The sequence below is a fragment of the Protopterus annectens genome, chromosome 3.part0 (genome assembly GCF_019279795.1).
Source record: "Protopterus annectens isolate FY-2018-M chromosome 3.part0, PAN1.0, whole genome shotgun sequence".
NCBI lineage: Eukaryota > Metazoa > Chordata > Ceratodontiformes > Protopteridae > Protopterus > Protopterus annectens.
In genome coordinates, this window is record NC_056731.1 from 1,839,153,761 (window position 1) to 1,839,178,979 (window position 25,219).

General features: G+C 43.4%; 1 protein-coding gene across 1 annotated transcript in view; it reads left to right on the forward strand.

Moving 5' to 3' along the window:
- Positions 1-25,219, forward strand: part of LOC122797094 — a 625,096-nt gene that overhangs the window by 522,691 nt on the left and 77,186 nt on the right. The window contains exon 12 of the mRNA XM_044065887.1: positions 7,713-7,862. Within this exon, the coding sequence (XP_043921822.1) occupies positions 7,713-7,862 (150 nt within the window). The remainder of the gene's footprint in view (positions 1-7,712; positions 7,863-25,219) is intronic.

Below are 25,219 nucleotides of genomic sequence, written 5' to 3' on the forward strand. Positions count from 1 at the left end.
GTTCTTTCCTAATTCCCTCCTGCACATTCCTATATTGCTTCCCATTTGTTCTTCCCCCTGCTTGCCCCCCATTTCACCACATTCCTATCTACCCATTTTCACACTTTAAATCTGGTCAAAAAATAAACTGATACACCACACACATAAAATAATAAATCCCTAATAAAAGCCTTCACTTTTTGTCCTCTGCATTTACATGGAGTTTGGCATCGCACACCAATGCCGAGCGACTATGAATGACTCTTCATGTCTTATGACATAGTGTGGTTACCTAGTCTGTGCTGCTAAAACTCGCTGCACTAAAGAAACACACATTTAAAGTAGAGTAAAGACACTACTGTTAAAATTTTACTCTTAACGTTTATTTAGACTGCCAAATAAATAAAAAAATACAAATCCATATGTATACTATTGACATAAATCAATTGACTGATGTTCATTTGTATACAGTACTTTACTATAGTCATTGCCTTTCACATTTGCAAAAAGTGGCACATTTACTTATATAATGCCATCCTGAAAATATGTGTAAAAAATTAGATTGAGCTGGATTCGAAACTGATTTAATTTGTCCTCAAAATATGATCTCCCTGCTCCTACACATGCTGTCTAGTGGCATCAGGTGTTTTTCTTACACTCAGTACTGTCCAAAGTGCTGACTGCTGCTCCTCTCCACTTAGAGTGTTTGTGCAAAGGAAGGTGAAACAATAGAAATATTACTATTTTCCCATTTAAGCATACACCCGTGTTTGCCTGTCGCTTAACTCCTCACAAATGGGGAAGGCAATAGCAGCAGTCCTTAATGTTACAAAATTTATGACACATTTCCAATATAAACTACACTGTGAGCACCATAGTATCTGTCAGCTAGTTCTACCATAGCATATATACATAAGTAATTCCCAATTTCAAGTTTTTTTTCATTAAATGTGAATCTTCCACATGTAAACACTTTGCCATCAATCACACAAACCAGTTGCTCGGCAGTGCACTATGTCAAGAGCTGATTGGCATGTTTTGCTATGTTTACTGCCCAGTTAGTTTTCTTCACATTATAATCTATGTAAAAACATAACCAAAGGGAAGGCATTTGTTAGTGACAGAGCACATATTTACTCATGTGCTCTGCATCCATGCACTTGAAAATGGATATGTCAGTAGTAGTTTCCAAATGTCAACTACACTACAAAAATAAATAGCACAATTGCATTGTTAAATCATCTAAAGTTTTATACTGACAGTAGACGTTGTGATTGTCTTATACATGCCTTAATGTGGACATGAATTCATCACAAATATGAACATATGTACATCTACAGTTGCATCCATGCTGATCACAGAAAGTGCATATATGTGTGTGTGTGTGTGTGTGTGTGTCTGTGTGCGTGTGTGTGTGTGTGTGTGTGTGTGTGTGTGTGTGTGTGTGTGTGTGTGTGTGTGTAAGCGTGTAATGCATGTAACATATTGATAAACAGGTGCAAATGTTTGACTTCTGTAACATGCTTTCCTGACAGCTTATTGCATCTAGTTTGAGAAGTTGTTTTTTAAAGTATACTTGCATATTGGAACCACAGCAGAAAATATAAATTCCACAATTTGTACACCACTGTCATAACAGGATATGTTATCTACATCACAAAATGCTGATGCCATAATCTATAAAGACCAGTATGGCAAGCCAAAAGCATACTTTCTGGATGGTGCAGTTATTAGCTACTGTGTTCTACAGATGGGAACATAATTGTTAGGTCTGGGTTAACTTACCACAATATTCACATTATATGTGTGTCTGTATGTATGTAAAAGTGTGTGTGCATAGTCAGAAGAGCATGAGTCTGTATCCTACCATTAGCAATCCAGCCCCATGGAGAACAAATGTTTTGACAGTTGCACATGCCTATACATCCATTTCATACAAACCTCCCAATATCTTCTCCCAAACATACAGTGATGATGTCATCTACTATAAATTGTCTAGCAACAGTGTAAAAGTCAGACTTCTGCCATGGCACTTGCTTTAAGTACTGTGTTATGCAGATAGTTAGGTAAGAGTTCTAGTCTCACTGTGGTCAAGTTATGTGTTTGTGTTCAGTTAGTTCACATTCTAGAGACCATTTTAGAACAGCATGTATTGTATTCAGTATATATGGGGATCTAATCCCACTGCAGTCAACTGGTGTGTGTGTGTGTGTGTGTGTGTGTGTGTGTGTGTGTGTGTGTGTTTGTGTGTGAACTGGTGTGTGTGTGTGTGTATGTGTGTGTGTGTGTGTGTGTTCATTCACATTCTAGAGACCATTTTAGAACAGCATGTGAGACACACCTGCTACATCTTCTTCTCACGAGATACTGCTGATGTCATCAGCTATAAAGTGTTATCTGGCATTGAGACAGCCAGACTTGTGCTGTGGCATTTGGATTAAGTACTGTGTCTCATAGATAGAAGCCATGGTGGTACAGCGGTAGCGTTGTTGCCTCACAGCAAGAGGTTCTCCTGTTTGATTCTCGGCTGGAATGCCTTCTGTGTGGAGTCTGCATGTCCTCCCTGCAGTTGACTGCCTCCTAAAGACATGCATGAATGGGCTTGCCTTAGCTGAAGGTTGGGCATCGGGCTGGTAACTCGGCGCCATAAAAATCTACTGCCAATCATTAGCGGACCGGAATTCCGCTGTGGTGACCCCTAACCGGGAAAAGCCAAAAAGACAGTGTCCCATGGATAATTAGGTAGGAGTTCTAATCTCACTACAGTCAAATGGTGCATGTGTGTGTGTGTGTGTGTGTGTGTGTGTTCTTTCAACAAACAATCTGGTGACAATTGTTGAATGGCACGTGAGTCCACAGCTATATCAGACATTCCTCCAAACATCTTCTTGTTAACATATACTGATAATGTCATCCTCTATAAAGTCCACTCTGACACTCTTTAAGTCAGCCTTGTGCTGTTGCACTTATATTAAGTATTGTGTTCTCCAGCTTCTGTAACTAGATAATTAGGACTTCTAATCTGACAGCAGGCAACTTGAGTGTGTATTCATTCAAATAATATTTTGGAGACAATTATACACAGAGATGCGACTCCACATCCATGTCAGACACTCCTTCCAACATCTTCTTCTTAGCATACATTTATGCTATCTTACTGTATGAAGTGGAACATGACACTGTTAAAGTCAGACATGTGTGGTGGTGCTAGTGTTACATGATATGGAATCTAGCTTTTATACTTACAGAGGTATAATGTTCAAATCAGACCCAGTCTACTGCTGTGTGTGGTTGGTATTACATTACAGTCATTGTATGATCTTTTGAATCTCTTTTCATTTCACTACTGCTTAGAAGAACCTTTAACATAGTCCCATGAGTACATCTCCCTTTCCCTCTGCCCACATGACATCCTTATTGCAGAGGACTGGAGGATGCCCTCATCTCAAAGATGCATACACACATCATGAAGCAGAGTCCTTCCATGAGCCTCTGCAAGCCATTTCCAGACCACTGTATATGTGATTACTAATTCTGTCATGGTGTGGTGCACATGTCACATATGGACAGAGGCAGTATGTAATGCAGTCAAACAAATACACACATATGCACATAGCCTTACTATCTTCCATCATATAGCTATATTGATTTTTGTTTAAACAGATTATTAATGGCTATGATTTTATGTGATGTCGGCTGTTAGCCTAGTAATGTCCTATGACCCTTTGAACATGTCGTATGTCAGTGTTGCTGTCATCCACATGTGCTATGTTGAGGAGTGGATGTACAGTAGCTCTACAAGATGGTACCACAATCTGTGACGTGAGGTAACCTACTGATTTCCACTGCTGCCATTTGATTACATGTTCCTTGCATAACAGCTGTAGTAATATGCCTCCTGACATGTTGACATGGGATGATATATGTATATTGTTGGCTTAGTAAGGCACGTGTTTTTGTAGTGGAGCATATCAACATCCTATGCAGCTCTCATTCAACCATCACAGTGACACTTGCAGACTGGCACATATGTGCATGTATATACCTATCATCATTATATGCTCTGTGATATAGATCAGTATAAAGTCATACTTATTTCATGGGCACATAAGGCTTGTGTCATCCACATGTAATGCTGTGATGTACACAAACACATCACACATTTTGATTCATTTACAACCTTGGGGAATTCATTATATGTGCAATTGTGTTGCTATTCCCAAGGATTATTGGGGTGGTCCCTGCAGCATTGTGTGACTATCAGCATTTTTTCAGTAACTGTTCTGCATGAGCCACATCCAAGTCATTTGTAGTGTGTCCATATATTATATCAGGCCACTCACACACAGCTTTCCAATGAAAAACATATAGGCATATGTTGTGCAATTGATGTAGTTACATGACATTGGTAGAGTTGCATGACTGTGTGAACAGTTCTACTGTGTGGCATGTGATGCATAACCAAGGTTATTTGTGAAGGTGTTGTCACAGATCAGTTTTTTATATAAGTGTGAAATGTTAAGGGGAATACACAACTAAGCACAGAGATGTTTGTGGATGCCCTCACCCATACTCAACCGGAGAAAATAGATAAACTGCAAGCTGACAGTTTGTCTCAAAATGCACCCCCCTGTCCCCACTGTCCATCAGCCAAAGTATTTATGCAAATATTACTCAGTTTATTTTCTGAGGAGAGCAGCTCATCTGTGTGCTGTCTAAGGTTGAAAACAGAGAATCAGTGGGCCCTGGCAACACCCCAGGTTGCCTATACAGTAACTTAAAAGCTGACTTAGCAGACACAGTTGGATCACTACTTAAACACAGCCTCCAGACAGACTATGTTCTGGCAGAAGGATGTACAGCAACAGTCTTCTGTCTGAAGAAGAGGGGACCATCACCTGATGCAGGGAATTATAAGCCCATAATCCTGACTGTCCTCAACTGTGAGGCAGACCAAACACTCATCATGAACCTTATAAAAGAGACACAGGTAATCTCCCGGCTGTGTACCCAACCCATTTTTGATTTGTTAAGGCTACATCGTGTCTGTTAAATCTGGTTGATGTCTTTAAGAAGGTCACCAAGGGTATGCATGAGGAAAAGACTGTCATCCCACATAACTGGACCTGACCAAGGTATTTGACACAAATCCACACCCAGGTATTACAGAGAAACTGTCTCAAGTGGGCATAAACACCTAAGTCATCAAGTGGGTAGACAAATGGATCACAGATAGGACAAAATAATGTCAAAGTGGGTGAAGTCACCTCTAGCAAAGCTCCCAGTTACTAGATCCGTACCTCAGGGTTCTGTATTAGGCCCTTTCCTGTTAGCTTTTAAGTCTTAGAAGTCAAGACAAACTTAGATATCCTTTGTCCAACCATCTTTGTGGATGACTGCAAATTGTGGACAATTTTTGAATCTGAGAATGCTATTGATATACTGCAGAAAGTATTAACACACACAAATAATTGTTGCCAGAGCCATGGAGGCACACTATATGAAAAAAAAAACACAATTATTCCCTTTTTGAAAGCAAATACACAAGCTACTTACACTATAGACAGAACACCTGTATGAGCAGACCAAGTGGTACATTACCTATGTCCTTGGGTAGAGAGTCAGCAGAACTTACACCAGCATATGACCACAGTGGTGACAAATCTCTTGTATGTAGCTCAACTATTGAGTGTGGGCAGGCCATCCACATCAAAAGAAATTATAATCTTATTGTTCTCAGCCCTCATTACACCAATGATTGAGTACAATTCACTGTTTTGCATGTACCTCACCACACATCTTCCAGGGATGATTTACTCAAGCATATCTCTTTGGCCACAGTGGACTTTCATACATCTTCTTGGTCATACAGTAAGTATTCTTTTTGATGCATAACCATTAGGAGTTGACAGTGCAGACTTCCTTTCATGATGTTCTACAAGATGCACATGTGATACAGCTTCCTGTGATGTACCCAGTAAATACACAGCTCATTGACAATATTGATGGCATAGGTTACATTCTTGCAAGTGTAGATTGTGGTATATATGCATCATGCAAACCTCCCAACTAGTCAGGATTGCTCGTAACTTAAACTACACTTTTAACAGTGTCCCTCGTAACACCTCCCAACTAGTCAGGATTGCTCGTAACTTAAACTACACTTTTAACAGTGTCCCTTGTAACACCTCCCAAAAATGTGGTATATATGTGTCATGCAAACCTCCCAACTAGTCAGGATAGCTCATAATTTAAACTACACGTGTAACAGTGTCCCTCGTAACCCGCCCCCCCAAAAGTGGTCATTTTTGAGGAAAGTTTGCTTAATTCCCCTTATAGATTACTGACAAATCATTACAGGTGTACAAGTGTTTTCATGCAGAACATGTGTAATAACTCAAAATGACATATTTAATGTTAATGTCACAGATTAATGGTATTATTCTGATAATGGTCACGATTGTATGTACTTCTGTCTACTGCTGTCCCTGAGCCTGTTGCTATGTGTCCCAATTGGTTGAGACCTATGCTGACATTACGTTCATATTCAAGCAACTCATTTTGCACATCTTCATAATATGCACATACCCCCTATTATACATACCTCCCTTCCTAAATGTCCTCTCCAGTGATTATGTCAGGGTGTTTATATCATAACCAATCGTCTCCATTGCTATGGGACCTTGTGCAACAGCCACATAATATGCAATAACTGTGTGATGATATGAATATACCCACACAGTGGAGGTTTAGACAGCAGTACATACAGTATTATTTACATATGTGATTACTGTTCATGCTACAACTGTCTTGTCTTTGGGGTATACGAATATTTACATGCCCTTATCTGGTGTACAGTACCATGTTTAAGTTGTCATCTTCCCCTTTCTCCATTCCTACCATTCAAGTCTGTGGCCCTTTTCAATATACACACTTCCCCAGACTAGTGTATTTATAATGCAGTCTATGTACTCTTAATTATCACAACAAAACCTTTATTTTAGTATGCCAAAAACATGTTGTACTGTACATTGCACTGAGTGCACTTTTCTATAATGTGTTAGTACTGCAGTCATTACCTTAATTTTAGCCCTGGTGATCATTGTAGTAGTCTACACAATCTCGCGGAACAAGTTTGCCAGTAGGTGAAGTTGTCTACATGTCTAAATCTGTTCATGCTGCTTTACATGGTTTCCTGGCCTGCAATACTGTTGCTGGCCATGAAATCTCACTTGTATCCATCTAAGAGCGATGCATGGCATGCATATGCAGTCAACACTGCTGCTCAGCCAGCAAACGCACAGCCCCATGTAGGCTTCGCACTAAACCTACACAGAGTTTATTGAATCCTCAGGTGTAAGTAAATTAAGTACTGAGGTTTCTGTGTTAGTAGCTAAGAATTATTACTTGTAGCACTGTTAGCCTTGACATATGGTTTCACTGCAGTAAAGATTTTAATTTGCTTTAAAATTCTGATAACTCCCATGTCTCTCACACCCACACACCCCACACAGACAGCAAACACACACACACACACACACACACACACACACACACACACACACACACACACGCACACATGCTTTTAATATGAAATGAAATCTTCTTAGGTAGAAGGACTGTGCTAGTTTTATGTCTTATAGTTAGGTTATGTTGCTTGATGCTCACAACATATCACTTGTATGATATTTTGTGTGGAACTCATGTTTTTTTCTATATGTTTTTTTTTCTAGGCTTAGTGCAGATTATCCATTCAGCAGAAGCACACCCTATAAGACACAGAAAAATATTAGGAAGGGGAAAATCAAGTTTCGAAGATGCTATGGTGGTCTGTCAGAAGGAGCTGTTAACTTTATCAAGAGCACCCTCTGTGCAAATCCATGGTAAGCCTTCCTTGTAGAACACCATTCTGCAGTTCTGCGTAATAGTGAATGTTGTTTTCTTCACCTTAAAGTCATATCAGGCTAAACATAAATCTACACCATGCACTATTATTGTTCAGTAGCCCTTTTAGCAGCTGGTTTCTTTTGGGCATTCAGATAGCAAGCAAGTAGCAGGTAAGTGGAAAGTAAGGTTTGTCAGCTACTACTCCAGTGCCTGTTTTTTCAGTACCAGTGACCACCATTTAACTTCATACTTAAAATAAATAGAAATGGGTAGTTTTACTTAATTTGGGCTGTCGTCTATCCTGTTTCCTCTTGAACAGTAGGTATCACTATATTTATCTGCCGTGTTGATTCTTCTGGTAGATTTCAGATGTGCACTTTCTTCTGTATTTTGTTGAACATTTCTCTGAGTTAGTGAACTTATTTTCAAGGATTCCTGATATTGCAGGCATTCTGGCTTTTGTTTTAAAGCATTAGTTACTACACTTGAGCTGAAAACCAGTTTGTTTTACATTAAGAGGGTTATTTTGCACTATGGTGGGAGCAGAACTGAATTCAACCCATCCAGGTGGGAAACTGCTGGTGGAAAGTTTATCGTGTTTTTATCTGATTGGCCTGAGGGATTAACTGTGTAAAAGTCTTTCATCCTGCTGGTATAAAAGAATTACATTTTTTGTGAGATTGTGCTAATTTATTCAGAGCTTCCCTGTGCCTGGTTTGGACACCTGTGACTACAAGGCTTGGATTGCTTCTAAAACCATCCGGACCTACAAAGCTGATATAAGTATTTTTTTGCACTTGCACTAACTGAGTGCTATTTAACACTTCTGTACTGTGTTTGCTGATCTTGCTGAATTTATCACTGTTTTTCAGCCTTCACTTGTTAAAGAAACACCATCTGTTTGTTACTTACTGCTCTTTTGTTATTTTAACAGTATTCTAATATTTCCTAACCTCCTTTGGTACTGCAAAACTCTTATAAGTTTGCCAAAATTCTCCTGAGTCTATCAAAATGTTTCTAAGTTTTGCAAATGTTTTCTGTGTTGCTGTTATCTTAGGTTGTGCACTTTTTTTCTGAATTTTGTTGAACATTTCTCAGGGTTAGTAAACTTATTTCCAGGGATTCCTAATATTGCAGGAATTCTGACTGTTGTTGTAAAGCATTTGTTACTGCACTTGAGATCAAACCTAGTTTGTTTTACGTTAAGAGGGTTCTTTTGCACTCTGGTGGGAGCACAGCTGAATTCAACACATCCAAGTTGGAAACTGCTTGTGGAAAGCTTATTGTATTTTTATCTGATTGTATTTTTATCTGATTGGCCTGAGGGGTTAACTGTATAAAAGTCTTTCATCCTGCTGGTATAAAAGCCCCGCTTTTGAGCATTGTTCAAACACAGTTCCCTGTGCCTTGTATATAAGCAGACCTCTCCAGTGTAAAATCCTGTTTAAGAAATGCTCTCTATAGTCTCCCACTTTTCACAGCTGCTCAAAAAGCTGCCAGTTTGTGCAGAAGCAGTACCACTGCTGGTAATCTAACCAGTGCTGATCAAAATTTGGTGACTTTTGCCAGAGGTCTGGAGAGATTCTGTCAAAATCCAAAGGACCCACTGCTAAAATAAAAAAACAAGTACCTTGTGAGTTTCCTTTGCACTTTGCTAAATGTATTTTATCATTTTTGCAGCCTATTTTTGCTAATTTTTACTATAGTTTTCTATACTTTAAAAAGCTGGGTTTTTTTTGCTTTAAATAGCTACTACATAGCATAGACTAGATTCAGATCTGCTGAATCTAGACTGTATTGTTACACTTGAGCACTATTCCAACCATTTTACATTAGGAGGGCCCTGTCTGCACCCTTGTGGTAGAAGTGTGTAGTCTGAGCCTCATCTGAATTGGAGATTACTGGAAGAAAGCTCATTGTGTGCTTTCTCCCATTGGTAGTTTAACTTAAAAGTGTTTAATTTCCCCTGTATTTAAGCCTTGTGTTTGTGTGTAGCTGCACACCACTTAAAGGGGTTCAGCGGTGCCCTGTATAGATGCAAACACTTTGAAAGACAGTTTTCTCCTAGATATCTGTTAGTAAGCCCTCCCAAGCTTCCCTGCTACATTGCAGGAAACTCATTTGTGCACTGAAAAGCATTGTCATAGTTTTTACCTGTAGCCTTCAATAGAATAATCCCCTTTGTTAATACTAGAGCAAAATCTGGTCAAACTAGCCCACTCCCCAAAAGTAAGTATGGTAAAAACTTGCCAATCTGATGTCCTTTTTATTCTCCCTCACAAACAGGTCTAGAATCTGACTGTCGGATCTGACTTGGCCACCTCTTCCACACTTTGGATCCAAAACTCAGGCTCCTCCCTCTACCCATAATGCCCCATTCCATCCCCAACTCCTCAGATCTCATTTTTCACCATCAAAATAGGACATGTGATCCGAATTCAAGCAAGCAGTAAGCCAGTATTTTTGGGTGTTATTTGGCCTTCTTTCTTGTCAGTAGCTATTCACTTGTATTATTCACTTCTGTCTACTTCCCTCCTCCCTCCAGTTGTTTTCACTGGTGTTAGGGCACTTGCCTTTTTTCCCTTGTTCTCTTCCCTCTCTGGTGCCATTTTTGGTACTTGGCCTATGCAGTTCTTATAATTCTGTCTCGTTCTTTAGATTGATATGTAGAGTTTTTGTTGTTAAAAAAATGTGGTATTAGTATAGGTTTAGTGTTGTTCTGTAGTGGAAATGTTCTTGCTTGTTTTAACTCCTTTGTTTTCAGGCGTTACTTATATTTCTTCCTAGCGATATCTGTGAGACCTGACAAACCTGAGAAACCAACTGGTTTCAAAAAGTGCACTTCTTGTAGGCGTAAGATTCCAAATACTTATACCCACAAGAAGTGTGTACATTGTCTCAATGTGACTCACCTCACACTATTTGTGTGACATTCAATCCCAGGGTGCTCTCTGATCAGAGAAACAAATTGATTCTGAAAGGGCTTCTACAACCTGATTCTGGGGCTCACCCTGCCTAATGTTTTGTAGCCATCTTCGGAGTCTAGAAAAGGGCTCATTCCAAGATCTCAGAGGGCTTCTTCGGAATCCACTAAGAAACTGAAGAATTTCTTGGATCCGACACCTTTGGATCAGTAGATTTTTGGCCAACACTCTGATCCACAGGTCTCTTTGGATCCGAATGGTCCCACCCAAGCCATTAGCTCTCTGGCTACATCTGTCTCCCTTTCAGATCCCAAAATTTGTGAATAAGTGCTGAAGCCAGTCTCTTCAGTCATGCCATCACAGTTATTTGAGACTCAGAAGAAGCAGTCCCTGCCCCCATCCATTGCTTCATCCAGATTTTCAAGGAGTTTGACAGAGGCAGACATAGACAGGATGATGTGGAGATTCTTTAGGGCTCAGATCCAGATGGGGGTTTTGCCAGCTCCATCCCCTATCAGATCTGTGAGCACATGTACCCAACCAGTAATATCTCCTTCTCTGATCTGACCTGCAGTTTCAGAGTCCCAGGATCCAAGATCCCAGAGAGGTTCAGCATCAGATCCAAGGAAACTTCCCTCCTCGACTTCAGCTGTATCCCTGATTAACCCTGATCCTATACCTTCAGATCAGAGCTGGTCTGAGATCCAAGAGGTCAGTGCTGGGTCTGAGGGATTTGGTTTGGCTTCTACTGTGTCAGATCCTTCCTTTCCCCTTATTGCCTTGGCCCTGGACAGCTCAGGTCTGATTCTCTTAAGAGGGCTGGATCTGGGGTTGGCCCTGCCCTTACTTCTTTGGCTGCTTCAGCTCCAAGGAAGGGGGGAGGGGTTTCCAGGTTCATCAGCCTTCTGGGTAGTAAAAGGGGTTTTCTTTTTGCATAGGAAACCATCCTCTCTAGTCTTGGATCCTGTTCCCTGCACCTCATCAAGCCGAGCTCTGTGCACATTATCTCAGCTCCTTAGGGTCAGCCAGCTCAGGGAAGCCTCCACACAGATTCCCCAGAGGGATACCTCCTTTCTTCTGACATCTGTCCTGAGCAACCCATGGAGGAGGTTCCTCAGAAGAAAACATGCAAGAGGAGGCACATAGACTTCCCTACAGAGTCTCTCATGGAAGACACTGATTTTGATGAGGGGGAAGGATCCCCCTGATCGCCACCTGATGATGTCTCCCTTGTGGACATCTTGGAAATCCTTAGCTAGAAAGGTGGTTGGTCTTTACAGATTCCTTCTACTGAAGAATCGGTGCTCCTGAAGTCCTTTGAGGCTGGCCCATCAACATTTTGGGTGACCCCGCCCCCCACAGATGACCTTATTGATCTAGTTTCCCACCGGGCTCAAAAGGAACCAGACACTGGCAAACCCATACCCAAGCACCCAGATAAGTTCTTGAATCCCCTTCAGACAGACCTCACTGGAGGAAGGGAGTCCCTGTTGATGTCATAGTTGTGGTGGCAACCAAGTAGAAGGAGCTACTCAAAGCAAAGCTCCTCTTTCCATCCATTGAACAGGGAGTCCAGAGTGATAGATTTGGAAACTGCATTTATACCTCAGCCATGTTCACACTGAGGTCATTAAATTACCTGGCACATTTTACTCACTTACAGAGAGATTTCATTATGGAGCTTTCAAACTCTCTTGCTGAGACCATGTCAGCGGAGAATCTCAAGAGGATTTTTCCACAACTGGCTACTCTTTCATCAGTTGCTAACTCATCCATGAGGCTAATATCCTATACAGTTGAGAGTACCTCACGAGCAGCTAGTTCAGGCATTGCCGTTAGAAGACATGCCTGAATGAGGCTATGTGACTTTGCAAAAACCTTCAAGACATCCTTTGTTAATGCCTGTTTTGATGGCTCCTCTTTGTTTGAGGCATCAGTGAAAGTCACACTCACCTACAGCAAGCAGGAGGTAAAGACCCTGTCTGCCATTGAAGTCAAGTTTTCTACCCCTCAACATTAATTTTCTAGGAACCAGCAAGGTGGTAAGAAGCTGTGATTCTGGAAATCTCAGGGACCTTTTCAGGACTCACGCAGAGATCCTTTCTCCAAAGGCCGAGGAGGAAGTTTCAATGGAAGACATTACCCCAGAGGCAGAGGTGGGCTGCAGAACCAGAGCTTCAGACACTCTTTCTCTGATTGGCCCTATCAGCGCTCCTGAACTGTTGCTTGACTGCTCATCTGTGGAGGCAGTTGGGGGTTGATTTCCTTTGCACCTGGATGCCTGGACAAATACTACAACAAGTGTTTGGGTGCTAAGAATTATATCCAGAGGTTACTACATTCTCTTTTACCTTCCACCTCCTGTCAAAAGGAGGAAACTCCTCAACATTCCTCCCAGTCTGAATTCACAGCTCAAGAAATTCAAAAGCTGCTACAAAAAAGAGTCATTCAGGAGGTCCCACCTGAACAGATAGGATTTGGAACTTACTCCCACTTCTTTTTAGTGCCAAAGAAAACAGGGGAACTGAGACCAGTTCTGGATCTAAGCAATCTGAATCAGTGTGTAAAAAAGTCAGAGTTCCAAATGGTTATGGTTCAGTCCATCCTGCCTCTTCCGAGCATAGACAATTAGATGTGCTCTATAAATCTCCAAGATGCATACTATCACATCAAAATAGACAGGTGCTCCAAGGGACACCTGCTGTTTTGGCTGGGAGCCAATAACTAACAGTTCAGAGCACTGCCCTTTGGAATCACCATAGCCCCCAGGGTGTTCAACAAATGCTTGGCAGTCGTGGCAGCTCACTTGAGGCTCAAAGGATTCTAGATGTTTCCCTGTCTCGACGATTGACTCCTCACTGCTCCAACATCAACTTCTACAAGCCAGGGATTACTTGCTTCAGATCTCCAACTCCCTAGGCATTACAATAAATATTGCCAAATCAAAGATAACTCCTGTACAGACTTGGAAATTTATAAGAACTCAATTGGACACTATGACTCAAGTGGAATCATTACCTCTGCATCACATCGCATCATTGAGAAATCAGGTGTGGCACTTACACATTAAGCATTAACAATAAAGTTTTTTTATTGGAAAATTTGCTGAGTTCCCACAAGATTAATGTTGTCATTGTTTGTGAAACATGATTAAAGAATAATGACTGGAAACCATTTCTGTTAGGGTATAAATGTTTTTACTGCAATAGACATTCTAACAAAAAATTAGGTGGAGGTGTTATGATAGGGATTAAAGATAGCTATGAGACCTGTGATTATTACATGTTCAATGATAATACCAATACTATAGACTGTGTAACTGTGGCAATAAAGACAAGCCTGGAACATATAACAATTGTTGCAGTGTATAGACCACCAAAGTCAAGTGCAGATAACGTAGAAGAATTCATACATTTCTTGCATGAAACACAGGAGGGAAGAATAATATTAGCTGGGGACTTAAATTTACCAGAAACAGACTGGAATAATATTGCTTCAACAACCATTAGTAAGGAAATTATTCATGGTGTATATTCAGGAACAAACAGTTGCTTCACATTGTAAAAAAAACTACCAGGGGATGGAACATACCAGACATTATTTGTGTTCCCAAAGAAATTACTGTAACTTCAAATCAAGTTTTACCATCATTGATGTGCAGTGATCATGGGATTATAAAGGTTAATTTGTTGCTAGATAATTCTGCCAAACTGAAATCTAAGCCAATGCACAGAGGGTTAATTACAGATTATATGGAAGCAAAACAGTCACTATGTAAAACTAACTGGAGTGAGGTGTTCAGTGGAAAACTGCAGATGGAATGTGGAAAGTTTTGATAGAGAAATTGAGTGCAAAAAATAAAAAAAATGTTTAACTTCAGGATATAGGCTTACAACATCGGGGGATATATTTCCATAAGAATAAGATATCTGATTAAGGTGAGAGACAAAAAATATAAGAAATGGAAGAGAGGTCAAACTACAACTTTGAAAAATGAAATAAACAAGTTGGACAAACAGATTAAGCGTAGTGTGAGACAAGATCAAGAAAAATTTGAAGAAACTGTATATAAAGATATTGAGCATAATAGGAAACCTTTTCTTTAGATACATAAGAAGTGGAAGGAGAAAAGACAAAGGGCAGGATTCACGATGGCTTGCACGGAGTCTAAGAGTCGTGTAAGACTCCTTGCAGCCATTGCGATCCAGGAACAGCCCGAAATCCTGTGTAAGAGACAGCTAAAATGACTCTTACACGGGCAGGGCATGGATATGCTAATCACCCCACTTGCAGCCGAAAGGCATGCAAATGAAGTAGATTAGTGATCCACGAAGCTGAAACCAGCCCTTGTAAGAGTCGTGTTAGTTGCAGAAATGTACTCAGTTGACAACTGAGTACGTTACTGCAAATAACACAACGGAGCCATGACAGCTCCAAATAAAGTGTGCAAATGTTGCAGTCAGCATGCCAATGGCCAAATATGTGGCCATTGGCATGGTAACCCAATGCAAACATGAAATAAAATAAGTTTTTTTTTCAGAGATCGGCGATGTTGAAACGCAGCGCAGCCCCGCGCAAACGGGCTGCACTATATAAAACAGAAAAATAAAGGTTTGAAACCCACAAATGTGGGTTTTATGTAATGCATGGATTTGCAATGCAGGGACTAGCAGACCAAAAACAATATGGCCACCGTCTAGTGGTTGCTAAGGGGGGAAGCTGAGTGTAAGACATGTAACTAAGCATTAGTAGGCAATCCTATGTAAATGAGTGGTAGGATTGTGAATCACACTGTCACATAGCAAATGAGCACATTCCGTGTAGTGTAAGAGTTAGATAAGGGGGAGTAACAGAGTAGGAGATAGGTGACATCACAGGGGGGAATGTCAGGAAGAAATCAAGCTCATTGGAGCAAAGTGGTATGTGAAAGATGTCAATCACACAGCAGAAAAAGAGGAGTGTCAACAGATAAGCATGGGAAAGTCAAGAAATGGAAGGTGTACACTGTGGCAACACCAAAGTTTCTTGCTGTACGTGCATGCGCGCGTGTGCGCACTGGGATCCGCGAGTAAGACAGAGTGCGCGCGTGTAAGGCAGAGTAAGCATGTAGGAGCCTGTTTAAAGATCTGTAGACCTGTTTGCGCTGGTATGCGCGCATTTTAACCCGAATAAGCAGATTCTAATCCGTGTAAGCATGTGTGCGTGCGTGGTAGCCACTGTGAGCGTGTTTTCGCTGGTATGCGCGCTGCTCCTCCCTGAGGAAACAGAGAGGAAAAGGAAGCAGAAGAAATAGTAGGAAACTAGCAGGGAATACTTGTAGAGGTAGCAGGTGAAAACAATTAGAAGCAGGCAATTACACAGGCAGAATACAAACCCAGCCCAGCACTTAAAACACTACAAACAGCATTGCAGTATGTTTCTCTCAAGAGACACTGCAAGACAGGAGTAAGCTAGTAGAAGTGAAAACTGAAAGAGCTGCACTCAGACCAAACATGCTAGGGGCTGCCATAGCTGTCATAAGGAGACATAGGAGACTTGCTGAGGGTGGTGACAATGGAAATGCTGCCAGACAACCCACAGTGAGGAGACGGAGAAGAGTGTACAGGCCCAGGGTCACCTACCAGGGGTTACATGAGCTGGAGATAGTGGAGCGCTATAGACTGGACAGAGACCTCCTGCAGCAAATTGTTGAGCTGTGCAGGCCACGCCTCACACACAGAACCAACAGAGGGGAACCCATCCCAGTGGAAACCAAGGTATGTGTTGGCCTAAGAATACTAGCAACAGGTACCTTCCAGAGACCAACAGGTGATATGATGGGGATATCACAGGCATCAGCCTCCGGGGTACTGCACCAGTTCCTGGATGCCATGTCAGCACATGTCGGTGATCATGTATATTTCCCCAATGCCCGTGAGGTATTGGCCAGCAATGTGCGTCTCTTCCAGCAAATAGCGAAATACCCTGAGGTAGTGGGTGCAATAGACTGCACACACATACGCATCAAAGCACCAGCCGGTGAGCAGGGTAGGGCCTACATTAACCGCAAGGGCTTCCCCTCCATCAACTGCCAGGTCATGTGTGATGCCCAGGGCATAATAATGAATGTGTGTGCTGGCTGCCCTGGGAGCTACCATGATTCCCATATCTGGCATTTAACGCAGCTGTACCAGACATTTGCCAGTGGGGACATCCCACATGGTCACCTAGTGGGGAATGCAAGTTATGCACTGGAGCTGTGGCTGATGACACCCATCAGTAACGCACACACACCTGAACAGGAACGCCATAATGAGGCACACGCACAAACACGTAATGTAATAGAGCATGTGTTTAGGCTGCTCAAGTCACGGTTCCGGTGCCTGGACACATCTGGTGGAGCCTTGCAGTACTCACCAACTACATGTACCCAAATTGTCATGGTATGTGCTATGCTGCATAATATGATCCTGCAAAAACAGCTGCAGCAGGACCAGCATAGGGCCGGAACAAACAGCCCCCCACCATTGTCAAGGCCATCACAGGCAGAGCGTGACTCGGAGGAGGAACAACCTGAGCCTGCCCCAGTAGGCAGAAGGAGGCGTGCCCAGTATGCCCTGGCCTTGGCAAAGAGGCAATGCATAGCACATACACTGGCTCAGTAGGAACCCTGGGAATGATACCCCTCTCTGACTCACTCATATAGTGACAGGGATGCCTAACATGACACAACCTGCTCTCAAACATGTACAGGGAGTGTAGTATGTGCATCCGACAGAGGCAGCCCTGCAGCACCACCTGAGGCATGGTTCCCATGTGTTAAGCAATGTAACACCATCTAGTATATGCAAACATGAAGACCCAACCTAACATCTCACCCTCACCAAGCATGATGCCACACTATGAAGACAACAAGATCAAGTACAATAATTGGCTGAGGTATTGCTGTTAGCAAGGGGAACACATGGCTGACAGCCTGGGCTGACATGCCAAGCAAGACATGATGCCCCACCTGCTAGCAATGGCACGCACCCAGCACACCTGGCTGTGTAGATACTGGCAAAGGCTGTTGTCACCCCCACTGTGCCTGGAATAGGTAAGTCTGGAAACACAAACCCACCACCATAGGTAGCACAAGGGATAATAACCTGGACGTAATGCTACCCAACGCCAGAAGTCTAACCTGCAAGGTGCATGCAGACCAAACCCACCACAGCATGGAGAATGGTAATATGTGTTCTGTAACAGAAACCTGGGCAAGGCCCAGAAGAGCACCCTAATGCTGCCAGGTTATGTCTCATGCCATGCTCTACAGCTCCAAAACATGGAACACAGGACAATAAGAGTGTGGCTACCAGTAATTATCAAGAATAACCACACCCCCAGGTTGGTACCACAGCAAGAAGCAGCATGGACTATCCACTGGCAAGTAACACTGTCTCAAACTGTGTACCTGTTTGAAGCCTGCTACAGACCACACACACAAACCCAGGTACCCCAGCCAGCCTTCCTGAAGACACTTCAGAGTATGAATGTCTCAACAAATACCAAACAAGGCGCACACAAAGTATGACATAGGTGGCAATCCATTATGTATGGAAGAAGTAATCATGGACCTAGGGACACAAGTGGACGGTAACCTGTCATGTGACACTCACATTGCCAAGGTGGCCAGGAAGACCTGCTATATTGCCCACCTTAATATGAAAGGATGCACATGTAGAGCTACAGAGGTCACTGTGCCCCATACTCTTCCCTTATCAGGCCCATACGTGACAACAATGCCCCAGTTCGGATGTACCTTACCTTACACATGCAGCAGTCAGAAAGACCCCAAATGTACCCCACCAACAGGATAAAGGGTCCAAACATTGGACATCTGCAGCCTGGCTGAAGAAACCACAACCCAATTCAGAAGCATACTGCACAGTCAGAGGTGATGTATGCCTGATGTACAAGGCCATGTCCAATCCAGAATGAATGGACATGCTCCACTGCAGAAACCCCAAATCCAGCAGACACACCACAGTGAGATATCTGAACCTCTACACATAGATTAATAGGATGTGCTGGAGGGACAGATCCATAACCCAGATGCTCCTGACACTCTGGAACAGAATCCCAGTCCATGATAGGCTAAGCTCCACACACAAACTCAACAAGAGAAATCCGGTGAAGTGCATGGGAGATAGTAGGTGTACACTGGGGGCCATCCCTGTGTCACATCTAGGAAAGTAAACCCTACGTGGGCATAATATGCACATTGCAAGGGGTGTTGAGACCCACACACAGTCTAGCCGTGCTCAAACAAGGCCAGGGCAGATGGCCTAGTATGAACCTATGAACCTATGATGATACAAATTGTGCAGGACACAAAGGATTATCACACAGCTGTCCTACCTGATGGTAGGAACCATGGTGATAATCCACTCTAATATCACAAACAATACACCAAACCCACACACATTGCCAACAGCCTACCGAACAGATTCCTTCCAACCTCCCCACCAGCACCTAACTGCCAAATATCTATCCCAGGAGAGTGCTGGCCCCCCGACATTGCAGATGCTGAGGTAACAGCCAGCATCCACAAAGCACAGCACACAGCATCAATGGTACCAGATGGTGTCCTGGGTTGTGTCCAACAAGTACTGTAAGAAGAATAAGAAGAATGGAACAGCAAATAGCATTACTGTGCACTATCAGTCCTACCACAGGATATGTACCCAAAGAGCAGTGTACAGCAACAGTGGTCCCACACCACAAAGGGGGTGCCTGAATGGATACTGCAAACTATCACCCCTCAACCCCGACTATCTAGGTTGGCAAAGTAATGGAGAGGATGATCATGGATCCCATGAATAACGAGATTGTGTACCTACAGACATTGGACCCTACCCAGTGTGGCTGTCATAGGGCATATCCTGCCCCTTACACATGTCTGACTCATGTGAAACATGCACCAAGCCCATTGATGTGGGGAATGTCGATCACACAGCCTATCTGGACCTTGCTAAACCCTTCCATACAATACCCTAGTTGGCGGTACAGATAAGCTCACCAGCCTAACTATAAACCCCTATGCAAGTAGATGGGTTGCAAACCAGCTCAAGGACAGAACTGACCTGGCAGACATGCTCTAGCCATGGCAGACAGCAAACCTGGTGCAACTGGCATCCCACAAGGCATGGTCCTGGGACATCTCTTGTATGCTATATATGTCACATAGGTACAGGCCAACATGGACGGAATCTGTCTGAACAGGTTTGCAGAGGACTACAAACTGGCCACCATATCGGACCCTCCAGCTGACACACGCAACCTACAAAAGGCACACATAGAAACACACAAGTGGTGCCACAGCCATGTCAACAAGCTAAATGCAGAATAGTGTATAGTCAACCCCTGTGGAAATACAGTACATGGCCAGAAATTACCACATTGGTGTTAACCCAGTAAGTACATCAGGAGAAATAAGAGACCTGGGGACACAAGGTGATAGATATCCTGCATGTGACAACCATGTATCTGTAGTGGTTACAGAAACATACCATATACCCACCTAATCATGAAGGTAAGCACAGCTTGGTTAGGGTAGGTCAATGTGCCTCTCCAGTCATCCATCAGCAGCCTCACAATTGTGTACAATGGCCCTTCAGGGATGTACCGTAGCAGACACCTGCAGCAACTGGAAAGACCATACAAATACCCCACCAGGAGGATCGCAGAGCTGTAACAGATGCCATGTGTTGCCTGAGTAAAGAAACTGCAGCTCCACACAGTGCCATACTGCCTGGCTGGAGGTGAACTGTGCCTGATGTATAGAGCCATGACCAACCTGGTATCAATGGACATTTGGCACCATGTAAACACTGAATGCTGGTGACCTATGCAGCTGACAGGCCTGAACCCCAGCACAGACATAAACAGGACATGCTGTACCGATTGGTCCATAACCCAGAAGCTCACTCCACTCACGACTAAACTCCCACTACAGGATATCCAGGGAGCCCCTCAGTGACTGTCATCCTGAGGAATCATGATGACTGGATGGGAGATGGTAGGTGTACCCTGGATATCACCTGTATGTCACGGGTAGATAGAGGCACAGCACACTAACCATGACATATGTCATGGCAAACACCAGTAAATGTGTGTTGAAGGACAAACACTCTCTGACTAGCATTATAAATGGACTAGGGCGCATGGTCATTGTTTGTCACTGTCCACACAAGTTGTGGAATACATTAACAATGTCGGACAATCATGTACTATGCTGTCCATATCTGAACAAAATGCAACATGGTCATATCTGCACAACTGGCCCTCAACCAGTCTGGTGTGCTCACTATAAATATTACAAGCAGTGATAGGACTGAAACCGATTATACTGTCCACCACAGTGAAAGTACTGCACCAGTACACTATACGACAATACAACTGTTTGGACAGCAGGAAAGGATGATGACAACTATATGCAAACTATCCCATGGCGACCCTGCAGGCACAGCATAATGCCTGTTAGGTTCAGACACAAAGCAGTTTGGCAGTAAGAACACAACCTGATGTCCAACACTCAACTGTACATGTGATATATAGATGGCATCCACACACAAACACAAATGTGGTGGTCCACAAATCCCAACATAAGGAAAGGTCACACTGGGCATGCTCGCACACTTAGATAAATGAGATGTGGCAGTCAAGAAGCCATACAAACTGCGAACTGGGCATGCTCACACACTTAGGCCATGTCACAGTTCGGCAGTTACACACACATATCTGGCATTTCTATGTGTTAACACAGGAACCTCCCACAATACAGACATCTGCCCAGTGCACACAGTAAAGTTACAACAGAGACATAAGTAAAGTACTGGATCCCACTCATATGCAAACATCTCCCATAGTACACACGTTGTTTATAGAGATAGGGAAGGCTATGGCAATAAAGACCCACAAACAGTATATGAGCAACAGATACTTGCATCTGACAGGTAAACATATGGCCATAGAGTGCAATACCTGACTGTTGTCCCTAGGGAATACAGAAGGCTATCCACAGTGTATTTGGCGTCTGCCTCCACAGTACAGTAGGCCACTGTGCCTGTGCAAAGTTAATGCATAGATATGCTCTCCCCTGTATTGATGGATAGTCACAGATGTACATACCTCTTCATCCATAATGATGTCAGCACACTATACATATGTCAGGAGCAGAAATTATACCCAGTAATGTGAATAGCGCGCTCCACTACTGCGTCTCTAACAAGTGTCATAACATAGGTAGGTAGGGGTTTGAATCCTGCAAGTGCTCAGTGTGTGTGTGAATGTGTGTGGGGGAGTAGTGTGTGCAATTCCATGTGTATGAGAAATGTCCCTTTTGGCAACTATTACTACACAACACATGCTGCATATTCCACTGTCTAAACACTGATGATGTCAGCACCCTATAAGTACAGCAGGAGAAAGCAATCCCCCAGTAATGCAAATAACGCGCTCTGCTAATGTGTCTCTCACAAGTGTCATAACATAGTTAGGTAGGGGTTTGAATCCTGCAAGTGCCCAGTGTGTATGTGTGTGGGGGAGTAGTGTGTGCAATTCCATGTGTATGAGAAATGTCCCTTTTGGCAACTATTACTACACAACACATGCTACATATTCCACTGTCTAAACACTGATGATGTCAGCACCCTATAAGTACAGCAGGAGAAAGCAATCCCCCCAGTAATGCAAATAGCGCTCTGCTAATGCGTCTCTCACAAGTGTCATAACATAGCTAGGTAGGGGTTTGAATCCTGCAAGTGCCCAGTGTGTGTGTGAATGTGTGTGGGAGAGTAGTGTGTGCAATTCCATGTGTATGAGAAATGTCCCTTTTGGCAACTATTACTACACAACACATGCTGCATATTCCACTGTCTAAACACTGATGATGTCAGCACCCTATAAGTACAGCAGGAGAAAGCAATCCCCCCAGTAATGCAAATAGCACGCTCTGCTAATGTGTCTCTCACAAGTGTCGTAACATAGTTAGGTAGGGGTTTAAATCTTACAAATGCCATGTGTATTTTTGTCACACAGTTTGTCCATGTGTGTGGGGTGTTGTTTCCAATATTGCACGACATACATTATATCAGTAATGTCAATGCACACATGATGTATGTGTGTGCCACCTACACATATGTACCTGTGAACTGCAAGAGTTCCCATGTCCGAAGCCTGCCTCATGTGAATACATGGAATATGCATCAGACAACTGTATGACTGTGGTGTTCTGTGCAGGGGCTGCATGTGGTATGTGACTATACAGTGTGGGTTGTAGATGGTGTCATCCTACCAGCGAGGGGTACATGATTGGTCTGGAGCATATAGTCCACATGTTGGTGATGAACAGGTGCAGCATGTTGTCACCACTTGTGGGAGTGGTAACAGGTTGCTCCATAGCAATGCAGGGAATGAATGATATGAACCCTTCAGATAGGGTCTTGCAGCTAGAATAATGCTCACACTGTATGTTAGGGTAGTCGCAGTACAACCATATAATGGTGTGTGTAGAGACCGTCATATTCCCAGTGTTGTCAGGAAGGCCAAGTGGGTTTCCTGGGTATGGGAATGTGGTGTGTGCCAGGCTATGAACCTGAAGGCAGTCTAACCCACTGTGTGTTACACATGGAGAGGCTCTGATGCTTTGTGCAGTGCCACCAACCTGGGTGTGTGTGTATCTGAGCTGCCTTTGGATACATCCCCCCTGTTCTGGTTTGGTGCATGTGTAGGGGATGACAAGCATGGTATCAGGAATGACCTGGCACTGATGGTGTGCACCTGGGAGCCTTGTACCAGGAGTCTGTTACTGCACGGATATTGCTGTACCCCATGCTAAGGACAGTTTCCACTGCATGCATCTTGAGGTTTACACTGCTGCTGTTGAGTAGCATTGCTGTTAGTGTCCTATTCTGTGTGATACCTGTGTAGGTGGCAATGTAATGTCAGCCTTGCATACAAAGGCACTATGTGTGTAGCAACAGCCTCTGCCAATATACAACGGCCCATGGGTGACAGGTGCAAGATGTCCCAAGCAAAGCAATGTGGCTTGTCCAGCATGTAATCCCACACTGACAGGCATTGGATCCCCTTTGAATGTCACTGAAAGATACGTTAATTGCAGAAACTGATGATCCTGTCTACATATTGTGGCAGCATTCATGGTGAGGGTGAGATGCTACTCAAGGCCAGGGTCATACCAGCCTGTGCCACAAGCTCAGAGAGCCCCTCTATGTCCCCTAACATGTAGTCCAGGGAGGTGCATCAGAGGTCATACACACTGGCACAGACAATGACTGAGTCATACTTCTGCATGCCTTGGAGTGACCGGTATGCTTGTGTTATGTGGTGGATTATAGTGCCCGACGGGCAGCTCAGCGTGACCGTCACCTTGTTCAGCCTGGGAGCAGGACCTCAGTGTACGTGACGATAGAGGTACCTCATACAACTGTAGCAGGTGTGTTGTCTAGCCGTATGGCCTGTGACTGTTTGGCACACAGGCTTTGTGAGCTATGTGTTGCATGTGCTCTGCTCTGGCTTAACATTTGCTTGTGTGTCTGCTTTGCAGGTGTCAGCTGCTCAGGCAGGATGCTATTCTGAGAGCCCAATAATGTACCTGTGTGTTTCTGTGTTTGGATTGCGGTCATGGCAGGTCTATGGGAGACTGGTACTGTATTCACTGTAGTATCCCACTCCACGACAGGGAATGCCAGTGCTGTGTAAACAGAGCTTAGCCCCCAGTTTGGCTATGTGGTTGCATCTCTCACATGTGTTGTACGTGTATGGGAAGGGGAGAGGGTTGTCTGTATACATGAGGCAGCTGTAACATTGCCACATGACTCACAGATTCACCAACTGGACCTGAGAGTAGATCGACAGGTTACCTTTGCACATGCTACCATAGCATTGTGACTCCCATACTAAGTAACGACACATAGGGCCAATGGGGAACAAGGTACTCAAGGTGACTATGTGAGGGTGTAGTGCTCCTGATGTGTTAGTGCTGGCATATATGAATGCTGTCTTGAGCAATTGTGAGGTAAGTCATATGCAATGTGTTACAGGCAAGCTACATGCATACAGGACAAACAGTGACATTCTGTCAAGTGACACATGGACATCAGTACAGTAAGCAACACAGATGTCACTAGGGATCCACAGAGGCACTGTGTATCTGCACTGCAGGTGGAATCAGTGTTTCAGGGACATAACAGGCAAACATGCATACAAACAAAGCTACAGTCAGCAGGCCTGTATGTAGACTATGCTACAACAAACAAGGTGTATGACTTCCAGTAGGTAACAGTGCATATATGCAGGCACTATAAGCCAGTACCCAGACATTCACAGGTCAGACGGGCTGGGTCCAGCCGCACCCCACACAAGTGTATAGACCACATACCTTCGTA